Source organism: Nipponia nippon, unplaced genomic scaffold (assembly GCF_047370975.1).
Source record: "Nipponia nippon isolate SJK-2023a ecotype South Korea unplaced genomic scaffold, ASM4737097v1 scaffold_14, whole genome shotgun sequence".
NCBI lineage: Eukaryota > Metazoa > Chordata > Aves > Pelecaniformes > Threskiornithidae > Nipponia > Nipponia nippon.
The window spans coordinates 14087788-14108547 of NW_028262330.1; the positions used below are offsets into that span (position 1 = coordinate 14087788).

The 20760-nt window shown below is 43.1% G+C and overlaps 1 protein-coding gene across 1 annotated transcript; it reads left to right on the plus strand.

The window, feature by feature from the left end:
* The first annotated feature begins 309 nt into the window (after positions 1-309).
* On the plus strand, positions 310-20470 carry LOC104014744 (myosin heavy chain, skeletal muscle, adult-like). Its single transcript, XM_087751346.1, has 39 exons — positions 310-418; positions 1912-2155; positions 2245-2388; positions 2482-2638; positions 2973-3000; positions 3099-3213; positions 3307-3399; positions 4300-4363; positions 4521-4619; positions 4721-4824; positions 4902-5040; positions 6250-6368; positions 6459-6608; positions 7299-7469; positions 8238-8547; positions 8641-8726; positions 9249-9336; positions 9431-9548; positions 9723-9846; positions 9932-10068; positions 10170-10425; positions 11392-11634; positions 11843-12019; positions 12106-12251; positions 12339-12429; positions 12518-12907; positions 13151-13277; positions 13382-13500; positions 13777-13973; positions 14386-14569; positions 14656-14821; positions 14994-15118; positions 15324-15632; positions 18278-18481; positions 18877-19002; positions 19097-19267; positions 19354-19458; positions 19599-19694; positions 20315-20470. Exons 2-39 carry the CDS (start codon positions 1949-1951, stop codon positions 20468-20470), a joined length of 5841 nt encoding a protein of 1946 aa, XP_087607472.1. The 5' UTR covers positions 310-418; positions 1912-1948.
* Positions 20471-20760: the final 290 nt, after the last annotated feature.

Here is a 20760-nt window from a genome sequence, read left to right on the forward strand (position 1 = left end):
ATGACAATTATGCCCTTAGTTCAGTTTGCCAGACAATGCTTTGCCAAAGAAGGTTTGCCAAAAATTTTTTGACCGAAGAAAGAGTAGGCATCTGTATCATCTGCAGACTGGATCGTATAAAATGTCCCTGCGACAAGTCTGCCCTGTCTCCACGGAAAGCTTCAAGGTAAGTGTATGGGGTCTGCAGGCTTGCAAGGAAGGGGATGGTGCCCTTGTGAGCCACAACATTCCTGCTGCCTCCAGTGCTCATTTCCAGAATGGGACTCAATTTCTCAGCTCAGGTTTTAAATCTGCTTTCAAGGCACCTGCACGTTTTCACTCTGGATTTCTGTACAGCAGCAAGTAGGGAGTTGCCATTTCTGTTTTACAGTGCTGACCAGCTGCCAGCCTGCAAGCCACCCATCCGGTGTCACAAGAGGTAAGATCCTGATTTATTAATTCTTAGAGAGCAGAGAAAGATCCTGTTGGGTGGGATTTCTGTTTGGCTGAGTGAATGGTCACTGTTTCACCTGATATTTTTAAACCCAGTGTTGTCACAGCAGAAGGTGGTGGGGTGCCGAAGGCTGGTAAGGTTTTCAGATGAATCATAGAATCATAGAACAGCCCAGGTTGGAAGGGACCTCAAAAGATCATCTAGTCCAATCTTTAAGTGGCTGCATTTGAGGCCTCTGACCACTGATGGCAGACCAGAAAATCCCCATGGGGACGTTCTTCACTTCTGCTTAAGTGACCTAACAGGGAGCAAGGAGTGCTGGCTTCCCATCTTTGCTGTCACAGCAGTAGAACTGGATAAGCATAGTATGAAAAAGTGCAAAATTCAACATTTAGTCTCAGAGCATGTGAATTAATATATTATTTTGTCCAAAATTTGCCATGAAATCACTAAAGAAGTAACAGTAATATGAGCAACCATCTCTGTAAAACTCAATGTTGTTGCTTGTTCCCCTTACTGATCTGCCTGTTCTCTACCTGACAAAAAATGGAAGCTGCAGCCCTCTGTAAGCCACCACCTGTTCCTGCAGGGACAAGTAAAGAATTATCATGTTACTCTCTCATTTTAGCACAAATATAACATAATATTAAAAATTCTATAAATATTAGGTACCTATCTCTATACAGGATAGAAATAAATAAATGTTTTACTCAGCTGCCCACTGGTTTTTTTTCGGGGGGGGGGGGGAAGAAAAGAAGTAATTTTTCAGATAAATTAATCCTGGCTTTAAAATTCATTATTTTTTAAATTCCTGAGTTGAGCTTTGAATTTTTGTGTTTAACTATCTTTTCCCCTAAAATTATATTAATTTTAAAAAAGCAAAAGAAAATAATAGAAATGGAGCTATGTCAGTGTGTTCTGGACCAGCATTACTCTTTTTTTGACAGACATTGTAGCCATTTATGCCTGGATTCAAGAACTCACTAAAATTAGCAAATAACAGTATCATTAATACAATAATACAAATGTTTTAGAGACTGGAATTGAGCCATTAAGATGCTCAAGTTGTCTGTATGCCACTCTACACAGTGGTGCATGAGCCTTCTAAGCTTTCTGAATTAGTATCACTTGGGAAGAAACTGCATTATAATAATTTCAAGTGAATTTTAAAAGAGTGCCTGGGCAGCTGAAAGGAATTTTGAGGTTCTTAACTCCACAGTACAGTGCCTAAATATTTGACTACTAAGTGACTATGTAATATTTGAAAAGTGATTTCAGTACAGCGGACCCTAAGCCAAATGATATCCCAAAATATAATTTTTACATTTTCTGTAAATGTTGAATCACACCAAGGCAAAAATATACTTCCAAAAAAGCTATGAATAGTATTAAAACAGTATCTTTCTTTTCCCATCTTTTCTTCTACTAACAATTACTTACTTTTGACATGTTTGGGCAACATATCTGCTCTTCCATAGTGATCGCTGCTGACGTGACCCTCCATAAAGTGCAGACATGGCCTCTTCAGACTCTGAGATGGCCATCTTTGGGGAGGCGGCTCCTTACCTCCGAAAGTCAGAGAAGGAGAGAATTGAGGCCCAGAACAAGCCTTTTGATGCCAAGTCATCTGTCTTTGTGGTGCATCCTAAGGAATCCTTTGTGAAAGGGACAATCCAAAGCAAAGAATCAGGGAAGGTCACTGTCAAGACTGAAGCTGGAGAGGTGAGTAAGAAACAAGGCTGATGGTCACCATTGGATTCCCAGTCTCAACTCTTAGCTGACATACACATATCTCTTTCTTCATCTGATAGACCCTGACCGTGAAGGATGATCAAATCTTCTCCATGAACCCTCCCAAGTATGATAAAATCGAGGACATGGCTATGATGACCCACCTCCACGAACCTGCTGTGCTGTACAACCTCAAAGAGCGTTATGCAGCCTGGATGATCTACGTAAGTACCAGCAGCAGTCTTCCTTTGGGCGGCTAGGTGGAACTGCTCTGCCAGGCTAAGTGGAAGCCAACGTGCTGTCTCCCTTCCTCACAGACCTACTCGGGACTCTTCTGTGTCACTGTCAATCCCTACAAGTGGCTGCCGGTGTACAACCCGGAGGTGGTGTTGGCCTACCGAGGCAAGAAGCGCCAGGAGGCCCCTCCACACATCTTCTCCATCTCTGACAACGCCTATCAGTTCATGCTAACTGGTGAGTGGCTCCATCTGTTTCAGAGGGATTGTACTATGAATTTCTCTGAAGGGATACTCTGTCTCAGTAATATGAGGAGACTTTTTCAAAGCTTTCATGATTCTGATTAATAGATACTACTGTAGATTTTACTATCTTTACACTATTGTTTCTACTGTTTTAAATGAAAGACACCCCTGCACTCAGTGAGGTGTTGTGGAGGTTTCCTTCTTTGTTTGTTTTTTTAAGTCAAGCTGACACTATGGAGTTGAAAATGTTAAACTTACCTGACTATGTTTCATTCTTTCTGTGTTGTTCATTGAGTTTTAAGTACTGTATTTCTGCTTCTTCACAGATCGCGAGAACCAGTCAATCCTGATCACGTATGTACCCTCCCTACTCAGGTCCCTGCGGGGTTCTCGGGTGCCAGGGGACCTCCTGCCTGACCACACACTCTCTGCTTCTCTCTGTGGTTTGACAGCGGAGAATCCGGTGCAGGGAAGACTGTGAACACAAAGCGTGTCATCCAGTACTTTGCAACAATTGCAGCGAGTGGGGAGAAGAAGAAGGAGGAGCAGCAGTCAGGCAAAATGCAGGTAAATTAATAGGTAGTGGCTGGAATCAATGCTTTTCTGTGTTCCTGGCATGATTTTTGGAAAGGATAACCAGCAATAATTATTGTCCTGCAGGGAACGCTTGAGGATCAAATCATCAGCGCCAACCCACTGCTGGAGGCCTTTGGAAATGCCAAGACTGTGAGGAACGACAACTCCTCACGCTTTGTAAGTTGCTTAACCAAATGATTCCTGAAAAATAGTAAACAGGAGTGTATGGCAGTCATTCTTTTCTTTTGTTCCAGCCATTATGTTTTCAAGAGTAAGACTGAATTTTCATATCATGGCTTTACTGCTTATCCTAAAGGTAATTTGCCAGATTTCAAAAACAGGGATGCCATGAAAAAAATTCTGTTTTGCATTGAGACGCAAATTAAAATAACAGATCACATGCACTGTATCCGATAATGTATTGCAGTGTTAAACAATAGTTTTGTTTATTTTTACTTATCTTTCTGTTTGTTTGCTAAAAGACATACAGATAGACAGAATACCAGGAAGAAAGGGAGGAAGGTTAGGAAAGATGGGAAAGAAAGAGAGAAAGAGAGAGACAGAGAAAGAAAAAGAAGAATGAAAGTAGGAGAGAGAAAGAAAGAAAGAAAGGAAAAAAGACTGAGAGAAACAGAGGGAGTGGGGAGAGAGAGAGTTTCTATTTGAATAATATGTTTGTTTTATGTCAAAATTAATTAATCAAAAGTGAAATGGCCTATTTGAGAACAAGAGAGATTTAAGCAGCTGAACTAGTTAAATAGCTATTTCCATATCATTAAGATGACTGCTCTCTGTATGCAGGATATAGTTAGAAGAGTTTGGCTAACAAAACCCACCCATTCCTTCCCATTTTTACATTCAGCATACATAAAATATACAGCTATGCCACCGTTGATTATTTTCATGGTGAATAATGTAAAAGATGACTTTATGTCAATGGTGGAAATATAGCTGATTCTTAATAAAATGTCTTTAAGTAAAAATCTTGTGCCCAGTGGAGTAAATGGCAAAACTCTTCATTTCATATATATTTTATATATATTATGTAAATCTTAAAACACTTTTACTACTTTAAAGGGCAAATTCATCAGAATTCACTTCGGTGCCACAGGAAAACTAGCTTCTGCTGATATTGAAACATGTAAGACACTTTCCTGAACCGTTCACAATTCATCCATTCATCCATCTATCCATGCAACACCTTTTCACCCAACCATCTATCCTGCCTTCCCTGTTTATCTTCTCCCTAATTTCTTTTTTGCTGTTTCCTTTTGTTTGTAACTAAATTTTCCCTCCAGATCTGCTGGAGAAGTCCAGAGTCACTTTCCAGCTCAAGGCAGAAAGAAGCTACCACATATTTTACCAGATCATGTCCAACAAGAAGCCAGAGCTAATAGGTAGGAAGAATATCTAACTTGGAGGAAGATTGCTGAGCATCAGCTACACTACTACTTGCTTGACTAAACTAAGCCTGCATGTTGCCTCTTCTTACTTTCAGACATGCTTCTCATTACCACCAACCCATACGACTATCACTTTGTGAGTCAAGGTGAGATCACGGTTCCCAGCATTAATGACCAGGAGGAGCTGATGGCTACAGATGTAAGTAACGAACAAAAAAGTTGTACCTATTGTCATCTCTCCCAGACAAAGCTTTTATTTTATTGTTCCTATTGCAGAGTGCCATTGACATCCTGGGCTTCACTGCTGATGAAAAAACAGCCATTTACAAGCTGACAGGAGCTGTCATGCACTATGGCAACTTGAAGTTCAAGCAGAAACAACGAGAGGAGCAGGCAGAGCCTGATGGCACAGAAGGTATTAGCAAAGTCTGCGGCTGACCTGTTAGAAATAGAAGTGGTAATAATAATTCAGTATTTGGAAGATTGAGAACAGTGGAAATGTGTAAAAAAGTGTTTAGGTGGAGCTAGTATATAGGTATGAAACTGCCATCCAAAATATACCCTTTTTTCAATTACGACCTAATCTTTATTTGAAGTATAAATTGCATATGTGTCCATAATTCTTTCCTGGGCTATCACAGTTCTGGATAGCACAGCCTGCTCAGTATACTTATATTAAAAACCCACTGAGAAGACAAAGATTTTTCAGCAAATATATTTCGGCTTGCTTTTTTTAAAGAAAATTGAGACATTAAGTTAAGTGTTAGAATTTCTCCTTCATAAATCACATGTTATTTAGGAATTTTGCACAGGTAAAAGAGAACTTTCCTTCAATTTCTTTCTTCTCCTTTGGAGATTCAAACCCACAATTGTCAGCGCATGGAAGTGTTATCTGAACGTAAGTCTGAGTGAAGCATAGGTACACTATGCTAGGGAACAACTGACTTAGATTTCTCCTTCTCAGTTGACTACTTAATCTCCTAAATGTTATATAATGCATACGTGTTTTAAAATTACTAAGCCCTGTCTACTTCTTCCAAAGAATGCTCTCAGATGGCCAGCTTCAGGACTGAATTCTTAGGTTTTGATCCTGAATTAATGAATATGCCTGCCTTTCTTCTATGACTATAGCAATAAGTCTCCAGAAAGGGGCACTGCTTAATTATTACCTCTAATTTTGGAATGCATTTGCCTTTAGGGTTATAGCTGCTGCCAAAGAGTACAGGTAGCCCAAGTACCTAAGTGTATGTTTTGCGTTACACTCAGGTGGCCAACCTGCTAAGACTTTGGTGTTTTGTTGCCTGGCTTACAGATACCAATTAGCTCTGGACTGAAGTGATGAACTTCAGCTTGCAGGAGGAATTTTTAATAAATACATTGTTTCTAGATGCTTCTGTGAAGATTTTTGAAGACACAAATAGCATTTAGGTGTACTGCTCTGAAAAGCTTTCAAAACAACGATGATTTTTGTTTTAATGACTCTCGTGCTTCCTCTGAGATCCAGTAAGCAGAGTTTGATCACAAGGACATTCAATATTGCAGCTGCTTTGGAAAGGGTTCATCACTCAAAAGGCCTCATGTCTTGTTAGTCTTAATATTTATGTCTCCTTGTCCTTCTGCTTAGTTGCTGACAAAGCCGCCTACTTGATGGGTCTGAACTCAGCAGACTTGCTCAAGGCCCTCTGCTACCCCAGAGTCAAGGTTGGGAATGAATACGTGACCAAGGGTCAAACTGTGCAGCAGGTAACAACCAGACGGTAACTGGGAAGCTCTGTCTTGATTTACTCTCTTGCTCTGGGTACTATTTTCCTTCCGCCGAATACTTTATTTTAGGTGAACAATGCAGTGGGTGCACTGGCAAAGGCTGTCTATGAGAAGATGTTCCTGTGGATGGTTGTTCGCATCAACCAACAGCTGGATACAAAGCAGCCCAGACAGTACTTCATCGGTGTGCTGGACATTGCTGGCTTCGAGATCTTTGATGTAAGGATTCCAGGTCTGAGGACTGCTCTTGCAGGGGGAGTTAGCTATATCAGAGGACTTGCAAGTAATATTCTTCTGAAGGTTTAACATGCTAGTAATTTGCAATTTTCTGGAAGAAAATCCTTCATTTTCTTTTGTAGCACAGAGCAAAATCCTCAGAAGTTTCATCAGTGCAAAAATAGAGTTCTGTTGTTTGTGTAGAAGTAGCAAATAGAATTTTATATGTTGTAATATTTTAACAGTTTGAGCTTAATGTTAATGATTTATAAAACCCAACATAATTACAATAAGTTTACATAAGAGCTTCTAGAGCAGAACTAGGATTTGGAGACCCATTGACAAACATATAACAGGTTAAAGATGTGTAAATTGTTTAAAGGACCAAGGAATGAATAGGTAAGTGTTTAATCAGAGATATCAGCTGTTTAAAAATTGGAGACCAGGGCACACACTCATCTTTTTGGCTGAAGAAAAAAATGCCAAAGTAATTTATGAATTTTAGGACATTCACTAGGAGTATCTGCTCTCGAAAAGTTTCCATTTTCATTACGTAGGTATTTCTTTATGGAGCTGTACATAGGTCCTGCTGTGGTACTGTAGTCGTGTTTTAACTGGGGAGATTTATAAAGGGTTGAAAATGATCAAGAACTGTGCATGTTGATGATGGGTGGCTTTTTTTCCACTTGGAAGTTCAACAGCCTGGAGCAGCTGTGCATCAACTTCACCAACGAGAAACTGCAACAGTTCTTCAACCACCACATGTTCGTGCTGGAGCAGGAGGAGTACAAGAAGGAAGGAATTGAATGGACATTCATTGACTTTGGGATGGACTTGGCTGCCTGCATTGAGCTCATTGAGAAAGTAAATTTTTAATACAAAATATCTTGTATTTTCGGGAACTCATTATTTTAAATTGAAAATGGTTAAATGCTATTAAAAAAAAAAACGTTTCTTCCATGGTTAGTTTCATGCATTCTGTTGTTGAAATATCTCTTGATCTGTATGATTGCTTAATACGCACTAGAGATATTACAAAGTACACAGATAACTATGGAAGTCATTCCTCACAAACCTTCTGTGTGTGAAAGGTATCTCTGCTTGCTTGATTAAAGGATATTTTTTTCAAAAACACAGAACAGCTCCCAAAGCAAAATAAAAATATTTTCTTAAGGTTCTGGAATAAAGTTATGTGGACAATACATTTTTTCTAGATAGTTCATAGTAAAGTAAGTACAGGCCAATACAGTCAGTGCCTGACCTCTGAGTGCAAGAAACTGAAAGAGATTTCTTGTAGTTCCTTATAATTTAGGGAGTTGATTAAAAGTACAAAAACTGAAGTAAATAAACAATGGACACATCTGTGAAAGACATTTTTAAATATAACCTTTCTCCTCCTGATTTTTTAACATGGGTTTTGGCATAAAAACCATTCCTGAAGCACTGTGCCAAAGTGTGAGTCAAGCAGGTAAATCTTTTAAACTCACATTTTAGAAAGAAATTTTCTTCATGGCAAGGGTATTGGTTTGTTTCTCAGCTTCCTGTCTTTTACTGTATTCCTTTTAAGGCCAAGCTGTGATCATATTATTCTACAGGCATTCTCTCTTCTTTATTGTACTATCTATATTCCAGCCAATGGGCATCTTCTCCATCCTGGAAGAGGAGTGCATGTTCCCCAAGGCAACTGACACCTCTTTCAAGAACAAGCTCTATGACCAGCATCTGGGCAAGTCCAGCAACTTCCAGAAGCCCAAGCCTGCCAAAGGCAAGGCTGAGGCCCACTTCTCCCTTGTGCACTATGCTGGCACGGTGGACTACAATATCACTGGCTGGCTTGAGAAGAACAAGGATCCCTTGAATGAAACTGTCATTGGGTTGTACCAGAAATCATCCGTGAAGACACTGGCTTTACTTTTTGCCTCCTATGGTGGAGCAGAAACAGGTTAGTTTTCTAAAATTCTTTTTTTCCAACATTTATGATATCTAAAGATGCAACAAAAAAGAAAATGTTAAAAAACTCTTTTTGTTTCTGAAGAGGCTAGTGGTGGTGGCGCTGGAGGTGGAAAGAAGGGTGGCAAGAAGAAGGGTTCTTCTTTCCAGACTGTGTCAGCTCTTTTCCGGGTAAAGTATGAATTTCATTATTTGTAAAGTGACATGAATGTAGTTTCAAATCTGAGCTATATAAACTGTTCTTCTCATAACCTTGGTTTTATGATGAAACAATAGTAAGTATGACGTGAGCAGAAGTTATTCACTGCCTTTCCCTAGTAATTATCTGTTCACATTTGGGATTTGTTTCAAGCAGTATTCAGCTGACCCCCTGAATTTCTTTTAAAAGTTCACTTACATTCTTTGTGAAAAACATTTTTCAAAATCCAGGATGTAATATCAATATTAATCCTATGAAGACTTGTGTGAAAATTTTTGTACAGTAGTGTTTTACTTTCTACAGACTAAGGTGCAGAATTTTAAACTTTCTTTCAACGAGAATACTTAAGTACATAGAAGGTTTCATTAAAGCTAAATTTTGAATTTGAAAGCTTCTTCCTCCTAAGATTCATTATATTAGTTCTTTGGCATCTAGATACAGCGTATACAGAAATATTTTTTTTTTAATATAAGCTGCTACACATGATCCCACAGGAAAACTTAAACAAGCTGATGACCAATCTACGGAGCACTCACCCCCATTTTGTCCGTTGCATCATCCCAAATGAAACAAAAACACCTGGTAAGACGCTCAAGAAGAAAGACAACTTCCTCTGATACAGCCATTCCCCTCTGCACTGGAAACTGTGGTATTCATTTATGCTCTGAATTGCTAGGTGCCATGGAGCATGAACTGGTACTTCACCAGCTGCGGTGTAACGGTGTGCTGGAAGGCATCAGAATTTGCAGGAAAGGTTTCCCCAGCAGAGTTCTCTATGCTGACTTCAAGCAGAGGTAAGGGCACTGCCCTTCTCAACATCATTAAAAGCAATGTTGGTTCATTCATATATGTTCATTCAGGCTGGGCACTGTTGTCAAAAACAGCTATGTATGAGCTGGTGGGGTCCATTAGCTAGTGTGTGGTGGTTGGGACAAAACAACCTTATCTTCCTTTTTCTCTTTTCACAGATACAAGGTGCTTAATGCCAGTGCTATCCCAGAGGGACAGTTCATTGATAGCAAGAAGGCTTCTGAGAAGCTTCTGGGCTCAATCGATGTGGACCACACCCAGTACAAATTTGGCCACACCAAGGTACAAACCTTCCTTCACTCACTCGCTGCCTGTCTGTGCTTTGCTCTACCTGACAGTGATGTGTGGCAACATTCCCTTTCTCAAGGTGTTCTTCAAAGCTGGGCTGCTGGGACTCCTGGAGGAGATGAGGGATGAGAAGCTGGCACAGCTCATCACTCGCACACAGGCCATGTGTAGGGGCTTCCTGATGAGAGTGGAGTACCAGAGAATGGTGGAGAGGAGGTAGACATTCCTCATCTTCAGTTAAAGTCACTGTACTTGGGGGAAAGTGTTGGCACGCATCATGCTGAAAATATTCAATGCACGTTTTAATTGTGCTTCAGGGAGTCCATCTTTTGCATCCAGTACAATATTCGTGCATTCATGAACGTGAAGCACTGGCCCTGGATGAAGCTGTTCTTCAAGATCAAGCCCTTGCTGAAGAGTGCAGAATCTGAGAAGGAGATGGCCAACATGAAGGAAGAGTTTGAGAAAACCAAGGAAGAGCTTGCAAAGTCTGAGGCAAAGAGGAAGGAGCTGGAGGAGAAAATGGTGAAACTGGTGCAGGAGAAAAATGACCTGCAGCTCCAAGTGCAGGCTGTGAGTAATATTATTTTTTTTTTTTTATAGGGGAAATGAGTGAATAAGTTCTAACTCTTCTTTCATACTACAGAACTCTCAAATTGCACACTAAAGTGCCTTACAAAATATTTTAAGCTGAACACCATGTAACTAAATGTAAAACTGAGACCATATTCTTTCCCCAGTCAGTCTCACTATTACAAAGTGAAGTTTAAGAATGACATTTTAATCTTAATGCCTACCTGTACATGTCTCTATGTGAGATCTTGATATAAAGCCTCAGTGTAGTCACTGTAGTGTATTTAGTGGAGTGGGGACAGTGATTCAGTTGACCAACTACTCTGTCTTAATTCAGTTGTCAAAATGAACAGCCTAGTGCCATTTCTTATGGCATATCTCACTTGAGCTCCTGTATCTGCTGCTCCCAGAAGATGCAGATGTCCATTACATCCTATGACACAAGTGCCAGCTTTGAATATTTGTCTCCAATGGCATTTGGCCTCTCATAAAACTGAGGCAGCATTTACGTAGTACCCTTGAGTTGAAGTGTCCATTTCACAGGATGATGAATCTTGTTCTAGTGTCTGCTGACTGTATTGGCTCGGTATGAATCTACTAATGGGAGTTCAAAATATTTTCTCAATGGTGGAATTATTTACATTTGTTAATACTTGACATAAATTTGAATATGGCATATTATAAAATACAATCACTTTCTAAAGGAGGAAATGGAAACATCAAATTAAATCCAAGTAACCCACTGACATAGCTGAAATCAACAAGGTGAAAAACAATGGAGCTAGACACAGTATCTGATCATGTGAAAGGTCAGGAAAAAAACCAACTGATTAAATATTTATTCTAAATTTGTAATTTGTAATGTATTTACGCAGTAACCTTTTCCCAAAAAGTGATCCCAAAGGTCTTACTGATGCACATCTGTTCATTCAGCATTAAATAACCTTTCCTGTATTTTCCCAACAGGAAGCTGATGCTTTAGCTGATGCTGAGGAAAGGTGTGATCAGCTCATCAAAACCAAAATCCAGCTGGAAGCCAAAGTAAAGGAGGTGACTGAAAGGGCTGAGGATGAGGAGGAAATTAATGCTGAGCTAACAGCCAAGAAGAGGAAACTGGAGGACGAATGTTCAGAGCTGAAGAAAGATATTGATGACCTTGAATTAACACTGGCCAAGGTTGAAAAGGAAAAACATGCCACTGAAAACAAGGTACACACATAAAGGGCCAAGACATCACTGACTCTAAAAGTAAGAGCCTGCTACTGTAAGACATACTAGTTTTGGAAAATTTTGAGCTGGGCCTTGTCTAAGCACCAAAGGATAAATTAAACAGCTGGCAAAACACTGCAAAGTGAAAATGTCACTGCACCAGCAGGCATGTTTTCTACCAAATTTTGACACTTGCTCATATTTGTAGGTGAAAAACCTCACAGAGGAGATGGCAGCCCTGGACGAGACCATTGCCAAGCTGACAAAAGAGAAGAAAGCCCTCCAAGAGGCCCATCAGCAGACACTGGATGACCTGCAGGCAGAAGAGGACAAAGTCAATACTCTGACCAAAGCCAAGACCAAGCTGGAGCAGCAAGTGGACGATGTAAGCACACAGGCATAGAGCAAGAATAAGTCCAGGTACGGAGTTCGACCTGGCTGGCAGAGCACTGATGGTCTTGTTCTTTGTAGCTGGAAGGGTCCCTGGAGCAAGAGAAGAAACTGCGCATGGACCTTGAGAGAGCTAAGAGGAAACTCGAAGGAGACCTGAAGCTGGCCCATGACAGCATAATGGATCTGGAAAATGATAAGCAGCAGCTGGATGAGAAACTGAAGAAGTAAGTGTGGCTGTGGGGCACCTGAGTGCTGGGCTGGTGCACTTGTCTTCTTCCTTTGAGCTCTAACACGGTTTGCTTTGCCCAAAGGAAAGACTTTGAAATCAGCCAGATCCAGAGCAAAATCGAGGATGAGCAAGCCCTGGGCATGCAACTACAGAAGAAGATCAAGGAGCTGCAGGCAAGTCTCTGTTCCTTCTCTTCTGCCCTTCAGAAAGACATCAGGTAGGAGGAGGGCACGGGTGTGAAGGGTCCCTAATGTTCCCCAGGCTCGCATTGAGGAACTGGAGGAGGAAATTGAGGCAGAGCGAACTTCTCGGGCAAAAGCAGAGAAGCATCGGGCTGACCTCTCGCGGGAGCTAGAGGAGATCAGCGAGCGCCTGGAAGAAGCAGGAGGGGCTACCGCAGCTCAGATTGAGATGAACAAGAAGCGTGAGGCAGAGTTTCAGAAGATGCGTCGCGACCTCGAAGAGGCCACACTGCAGCACGAAGCCACAGCTGCCGCCCTGCGGAAGAAGCATGCGGACAGCACAGCTGAGCTTGGGGAGCAGATTGACAACCTGCAACGAGTGAAGCAGAAGCTGGAGAAGGAGAAGAGTGAGCTGAAGATGGAGACTGATGACTTGGCCAGTAACATGGAGTCTGTCTCCAAAGCCAAGGTACTGAAAAGTATATTGAAAACAACTTGAAAACAAATAATGTTGAAACATATCTTTTTAAAATATGGTCAGGTTACGACATATCTCTCTGTCTGTTTGTAGAACTGTATTTCTAACCTTGTAGCGCCAATGAGCAGTATATAGATTGCACTTGTATTCACATTTTTCTGGTAAGAATCATCCTGTTCAGAATAAGGAGGAGCCCAGATACCAGTCTTCTTTCCTTCTCTGTGATCTCCACAGGCAAATCTGGAGAAGATGTGCCGCACACTGGAAGATCAGCTGAGTGAGATTAAGACAAAGGAAGAAGAGCATCAGCGCATGATCAATGACCTCAATGCTCAAAGAGCTCGTCTGCAGACAGAATCAGGTGAGAGAACCTCCTCTGTTCTGCGGAATGGGAGAGCATCCTAAAACAGGTTTTTTGTGTCATGAATGGCAATTAATGTATTTCCTTTCTGTGTGCTTTCCTAGGTGAATATTCACGCCAGGTGGAAGAGAAAGATGCTCTGATTTCTCAGCTCTCAAGAGGCAAGCAGGCTTTCACCCAACAAATTGAGGAACTCAAGAGGCACCTAGAGGAAGAGATAAAGGTGATCACTTTTCCTACAGCTGGCCATTGAAAACTCTTAACTTCACACTGCCTAGTGGGGACAGGGTCTGATTAGCACAAGCCATACTGGGAGAAGATTTTCATTTCTGTGGGGAGTGCGATTAATGGATTTTTGTCCTCCAGGATTTTTTTCCTCTGCCCTTCACTACAATCACCTACACCCTCCCAGTGGTCATGTTATCAGTGTTAAATTAATTCATTGGAAGAGATTTCCCAGGATATTACCATTTCTGTCCCAATCCCACACTCTACCCAGGCCAAGAACGCCCTGGCCCACGCCTTGCAGTCTGCTCGCCATGACTGTGACTTGCTCCGGGAACAATATGAGGAGGAGCAGGAAGCCAAGGGGGAGCTGCAGCGTGCCCTGTCCAAGGCCAACAGCGAAGTGGCCCAGTGGAGAACCAAATATGAGACGGATGCTATTCAGCGCACGGAGGAGCTGGAGGAGGCCAAGTGTGTGGGGAAAGTGGGAAAGATAAAAAATGGGGAAGATTAAGAAGGGAAATTTGAAGACACAACTGCAATTTTGTCATAAAAAGTTAAAGCTGTGCTTTGGGGCAGGGTAAGAGTTGAGGTAAAGTATATCTTCCAAAGGGTGTGGTTTAGGAAATGCAGAGGAAAATATCTCCATCCCAGAGAACACTACAGAAAACCTGTGGGTGGTAGACACAGAAGGCATGCTGGTTGTTCAAGCCTCGGAATCAGAGCTGGGAAACAATGGCTAGCTAGAAGAAGACTTGCACTCTCTGTGCAAGGATACATACTCAATGAAGTGGTAAAACATCCTGTTGTGAAAAATCCATCAACCACTCACCACAGCCTCCCTTTTGCTCTTAAACCGTGACCTGTGCTTATCTCCTCCCAGGAAGAAGCTGGCACAGCGCCTGCAGGATGCAGAGGAACATGTCGAAGCCGTCAATGCCAAATGTGCCTCCCTGGAAAAGACCAAGCAGAGGCTGCAGAACGAAGTGGAGGACCTGATGATTGACGTGGAGCGATCGAATGCTGCCTGCGCAGCTCTGGATAAGAAGCAGAAGAACTTTGACAAGGTCTTTTAGGCTCCAGACCTGGGGCTCCTGGGCAGAGCATCCCCTCCTCATTGCCACATCCATACTCACGCCCCGTTTCTCTTCAGATCCTGGCAGAATGGAAGCAGAAGTATGAGGAAACGCAGGCTGAGCTGGAAGCCTCCCAGAAGGAGGCTCGCGCTCTCAGCACGGAGCTGTTTAAGATGAAGAATGCCTATGAGGAGTCCTTGGACCACCTGGAAACGCTGAAGCGTGAGAACAAGAACTTGCAGCGTAAGTCCCTGGCCCTCTGCTCCTGGCAGGGCTTTCTCACTATGCACCACTACCCACCGCTCCACATGGGTCTGTGCCTGCAGGTCTGCAAAGCTGCCTTTTACGTTGGTGTGGCAGGGCCCTTCCCATTCTGCTCTGTGCCTGACCATGCCCTTGGTCTTTGTTCCCACAGAGGAGATTTCTGACCTCACGGAGCAGATTGCTGAGGGAGGAAAGGCGATTCATGAGCTGGAGAAAGTCAAGAAGCAGATTGAGCAGGAGAAATCTGAACTCCAAGCCTCCCTGGAGGAAGCTGAGGTACATGCCCATAATCATTGTTTTCCAGAGATGGGTATTGAGGAACAGTGTGAGAAAAAGTTGGGACTGTCAAGGAAAGTCAAGGCCTCAGTTTCCACATCACCCAAAGCAAAATAGTCCCACTTTTCTGTGTCGAAGGTAGTTTGGAAGAGAAGAGCTGTAGGAAAAACTCCTTTTATTGACATGGTGTTTCTCTCTTATTCAGGCCTCCCTAGAACATGAAGAGGGCAAGATCCTGCGCCTCCAGCTTGAGCTCAACCAGGTGAAGTCTGAGATTGACAGGAAGATAGCAGAGAAAGATGAGGAGATCGACCAGATGAAGAGAAACCACCTCAGAATTGTGGAGTCCATGCAGAGCAGCCTGGACGCTGAGATCAGGAGCAGGAATGAAGCCCTGCGACTGAAGAAGAAGATGGAGGGAGACCTGAATGAAATGGAGATCCAGCTGAGCCATGCCAACCGCGTGGCTGCAGAGGCACAAAAGAACCTGAGAAACACACAGGGAGTGCTCAAGGTATATTAGGCTAAGGATGTGCACATAGCTGTCTAGCTTGTCTAATGTCATAGAATCATTGAATCATGGAATGGTTTGGATTGAAAGGGACCTTCAGAGGTTATCTAGTCCAACCCCCCTGCCATGGGCAAGGACGTCTTTTACTAGATTAGACTGCTCAAAACCCCATCTAACCTGACCTTGAATACTTCCAATGATTGGGCATCCACAATGTCCTGTCACTGGGTAGCAGGGAGAAGAGATCAGCACCTCCCTCTTCACTTCCTCTCCACAGGAAGCTGTAGAGAGTAATGAGGTCGCCCTTCAGCATCTTTCTCTCCAAACTTGACAAACCCTGTGTCCTCATTCACTTTGCAGAGGACATGCCTCTCAGACCTTTCACCAGCTTTGTTGCCCTCCTCTAGATGCATTCAAGTACTTCAACATCCTTTTTAAATTGTGGAGCCCAGAACTGCACACAATACTTAAGATGAGGCCACACTAGAGCTTAATACAACAGGAATTCAGCTTCAATTGTGCCTTAGCTTTCCTGATGCTATCCCTACCCATTCGGGCAGCAGCCCTATATTCTTCACAGGATGCATGTCTTTGGTTCCACTATGAATTTCCTTCTTACAGTTCATTTTGATCAGAAGGTCCTTACTCAGCCATGCTGTTCTACTGCCTTCCTTGCCTGATTGCTTACACATGGGAATTGAGAGCTCTTGCACTTTAAGAAAAATGTTCTTAAAGAGCTGCCACCTCTTTTCTGCTCCTTTATCCTTGAGGGCAGTTTCCCAGGGTGTCCCACCCAGTAATTCCTTAAACAACTGAAAGTCCGGTCTCCTAAAATTCAGGGTCTTGACCTTACCCTTCCTGTGGCCCATATCTCTCAAGATTGTGAATACCACCAGGGCATGATCACTGCAGCCCAGGCTGCCACCAGTCTTGACATCTCTAATTAGTTCATCTGTGTTGTTAAGCAAAAGGTCCAGTAATTCCTCTCCTCCAGTTGGGCTGTCTATCCCTTGGATGAAGATATTATCCTTGATTCACTCCAGGAGTGTCCTGGACTGCTTACAGCTTTCTATGCTGCTTTTCCAGCAGATGTCAAGGTGACTGAAATCCCCCAGCAGGATCAGAGCCTGAGAGTATGATCCTTCCCATAGTTGAAGTAATAACACTTCCTCAACAGGTGGTCAGGTGGCCTCTACTAAACACCAGCCACAAGGTCTCCTTTATGCTTGGCCTCTAATTTTCACTCATAAGCTTTCAATCTGGCTCATCACTGTTTTTCAAAGACAGCTCTGTGCAATCAATCCATTTTTTACATAGAGGGCAACCTGCCCACCTCTCCTTCCTTGCTTGTCCCTTCTGAACAGTTTATAGCCACCAATTGCAGCACTCCAGTCATGTGAATCATCCCACCAAGTTTCAGAGACAGCAATTAGATCATGGCTTTCTAGCTGCACAGTGGCTTCCAACTCCTCCTGTTCATTACCCATGCTATGTAGAGAGACATTTTGGTTGGGCTGTCAACCATAACACCTTTTTAGAGGAACAAACCCTAATTCCTTTGCAGCATTTCACAGATGTTTACCTGTTGCTTCCTAATACATCAGCAGCCCCTGTCTCTTCTCTGTTACTCAAAACTCCACTCCCTTCCCCTGCTAAGTCTAGTTTAAAGCTCTGGCCAGCTTGTTGGCAAAGACCCTCTTGCCCCACTTGATCAAGTGAATCCCATCAGCTCCCAACAGACCAAGCTTCTCAAAGGCAGATCCATGATCATAGAAGCCAAAACCTTGAATATGGCGCCAGCTAGACAGCCAGGCATTCACCTGTTCAATTTTTCTCCTCCTTCCTGAATGCCTTCCTCTGACTGGGAGGACAGAGGAGAACACCACCTGTGCTCCAGATCCTTTCAACATTGTTCTGGGGATATATAGTCTCTTTTGATGGTTATAAATTGCCTTGTTGCAATATTGTTAAAACCTACATGGAATAGTAGAAGCATATGATAAACTGAAGGGTTCACCAGGCTTGGTATCCTCTCAGTGCCATCAAAATGCAAGCTCCTTGTAGGCAGCAAACTTCTCTAGAGAAATTGTCTGGATGGTAAATGGGTGTTTTGGTGCCTCTCAGTGAGGAATCTCCAATTACTAATACCTTATGCGCTTTTCTGGTGGCACTGGTTCTAATGTGAGTGGGTGGTTGGATCAACTTTACATGGTTGACTTTTCCTGGATCCTGTCAGTTACTTGTATGCTCTTGATTTTTCAACCCCAGAACGTTGTGTCTGTTATGTAGGGGCACTTCACGGGATAGGGGAAGGTTCTTTCTTCTGCCACAAGCAGGGACAAAGGTCCAGTTTCCTTTATCTTGTAAGTTACCTGTGTCAGTAAGCTGGAGTTTGAATTAAAGTTTACGTTCCCCTCGCACAGCCTTAAATTTAAGTAGGGCTGTCACTCAGCCTGGGGCAGTGTGCAATATCAATCTCCTGCTCACATTCTTAGACACTGTGCATATACTGACATAATAATTCTGCATATAAATATATATTATAAATATATATATTTTATACTGACGTAATAATTATTAGACTGGTGGTAATTGCCATTGTGCAACAGTGCTGTGCTGCCTTATAATTTCTCTTCTGTCTCTTAAAGGACACCCAGATACACTTGGACGATGCTCTCAGGACACAGGAGGACCTGAAGGAGCAGGTGGCCATGGTGGAGCGCAGAGCAAACCTCTTGCAGGCTGAAATTGAGGAGCTACGGGCAGCCCTGGAGCAGACAGAGAGGTCAAGGAAAGTGGCTGAGCAGGAACTGATGGATGCAAGTGAGAGAGTTCAGCTCCTCCACACTCAGGTTAGATTCATGAGATTCAAAATCTCAAGAGACATTTTTTTTCCCATTTTCAGATTTTTCATCTGTGTAAATTCTTAAATCATCTCTTCTAATAAAAAACTTAACCTGGACCTGAATTATTACTTTTGTACAAAAAATTGGATTATAGTTAAAAGAGTAGGATTGCATTAACAGGAGTCAGAAGTGCTTCTTAAAATTTTAAGAAGAAGTCTCCGCTATCTAGCTGTGTACATGTACATGACATGCACGTGACATGTAGATGTACAGGACATCATGCATCATTTGAAGGAGGATGCTAATATTAGATATATAAATGAGAAATTTAAATGGTAATTTTTTTGAAATAAACGTTCTGCTTTGGAACTAACTGGACAATATTTTTTGTTGTTCAACAGAACACCAGCTTGATTAACACCAAGAAGAAGCTGGAAACAGATATTGCCCAAATTCAGGGTGAAATGGAGGATACGATCCAGGAAGCCCGCAATGCTGAAGAGAAGGCCAAGAAGGCCATCACAGATGTGAGTTGGGGGCTCCTTTCACTGCTGGAGATAAGTACCTTCTCTGCAAACTGTCTGCAGCCCCAAGATGGCTTTGACCCTTTGCTCTCATCAGGCAGCCATGATGGCAGAAGAGCTGAAGAAGGAGCAGGACACCAGCGCCCACCTGGAGAGGATGAAGAAGAACCTGGACCAGACCGTGAAGGACCTGCAGCACCGTCTGGATGAGGCTGAGCAGTTGGCACTGAAGGGAGGCAAGAAGCAAATCCAGAAGCTGGAGGCCAGAGTGCGTAGAGCTTTTATTTGTGCATGAGTGAACATGTCATGTAAGCAGCCAGCAGGGAAGCTCCAAAGATGGGCTTCTCATTGCAGGTGCGGGAGCTGGAAGGGGAGGTTGATGCTGAGCAGAAGCGCAGCGCTGAAGCCGTGAAGGGTGTGCGCAAGTACGAGAGAAGGGTGAAGGAGCTGACCTACCAGGTAAGGCAGGAGGCCTCTGCGGGCTGACACACCCTTCTTGCAGGAAGTAAAAATTTTTGCACTTGATCGCCAAGGGCAATTGCTAACTCACATGTCAGGGAAAGCAATTCACTCTTTTTCCTCCTTACCAACCACTCTAGTCCGAGGAAGACCGGAAGAATATTCTCAGGCTCCAGGACCTGGTGGACAAGCTGCAAATGAAGGTGAAATCTTACAAGAGACAAGCTGAGGAGGCTGTAAGTATTGCTTGGAGAATGGGCAAAAGCCACCTTCCGTTGGGGCAGCATGCTCCTTGAGATGAGTATGAATACCGGGAAATGGTCATGAAAGAAACTCCCAAGACACAACAGTCTTGGCCACACCATTTTATTATTGTGTCATGAGGGCTTGCTGAGTTGTGGGCACCCTGCAGCTGTCAGGGATGAACTGAGGGAAGGTCTGCAGCCTGTTTTATACAGGAGGTGAGACTAAAGAAACTCGGGGGCCACATCCACTGACTGAGAAGTTCATGAATCTCACTAATCTACAGCAGAAGGCTTCAGGGTCTTTCTCAACCTGATAAGTTACGCTGATAGCTGGGCAGCAAGTAGTGGGAGACTAAGTACACCAATGACAAATCCCAGTGACAAAACAGTTCCTCAAGCGTGACACAGTACCACTGAGGCTTGTCACGGAGGGTCCTGGATAAGGGAGGATGAGGAGGTCTGTGTGAGGCTTATGTGTAAGCAGTGGTGGGTGGGGGATGGAGGTTTGTGCCTTCCCCCAGGGAAGAGCCGCAGCCCCGCAAGGCCGAGGCGCAGGAGGAGTGAAACCCCTGCCCTGGGCTCCTCACCACCGACTCCTTCTCCCCACACAGGAGGAGCTGTCCAATGTCAACCTCTCCAAGTTCCGCAAGATCCAGCATGAGCTGGAGGAAGCCGAGGAGCGGGCTGACATTGCAGAGTCGCAGGTCAACAAGCTCCGAGTCAAAAGCCGGGAGTTTCACAGCAAGAAGATAGAAGAGGAAGAGTGAGGATGTCATGAGGCAATAAAGCGACCTGAGAGCTGCACAAAATGTGAACCTCTCGGTCACTTTCTTTTGTAATTAGTCTTTGTAACCATGTCGATGTCTAGGGAATAAAGACCGTAGCTTCCTTTGCATACTCAGTATAAGTAGTGCTTTTGGTTGTTTCAATTCAGTTCTGCAGTTACATAAGTTTTGGTTGTTTTCAAATAATTAATTTTCAGGAGTAAGCTCCAAAAATGAATTTATTTTCTGGAATAAGATCCAGAAACTGTACTACTCCAGTTACTGTAACAGTT

Coding starts and splice junctions, on each gene's coding strand:
- LOC104014744 (XM_087751346.1), top strand. CDS start 1,949: ATGGCCTCTTCAGACTCTGAGATGGCCATCTTTGGGGAGGCGGCTCCT. Junction 8,548..8,640: donor CTATGGTGGAGCAGAAACAG/GTTAGTTTTCTA, acceptor TTGTTTCTGAAG/AGGCTAGTGGTGGTGGCGCT. Junction 12,430..12,517: donor AGAAGATCAAGGAGCTGCAG/GCAAGTCTCTGT, acceptor AATGTTCCCCAG/GCTCGCATTGAGGAACTGGA.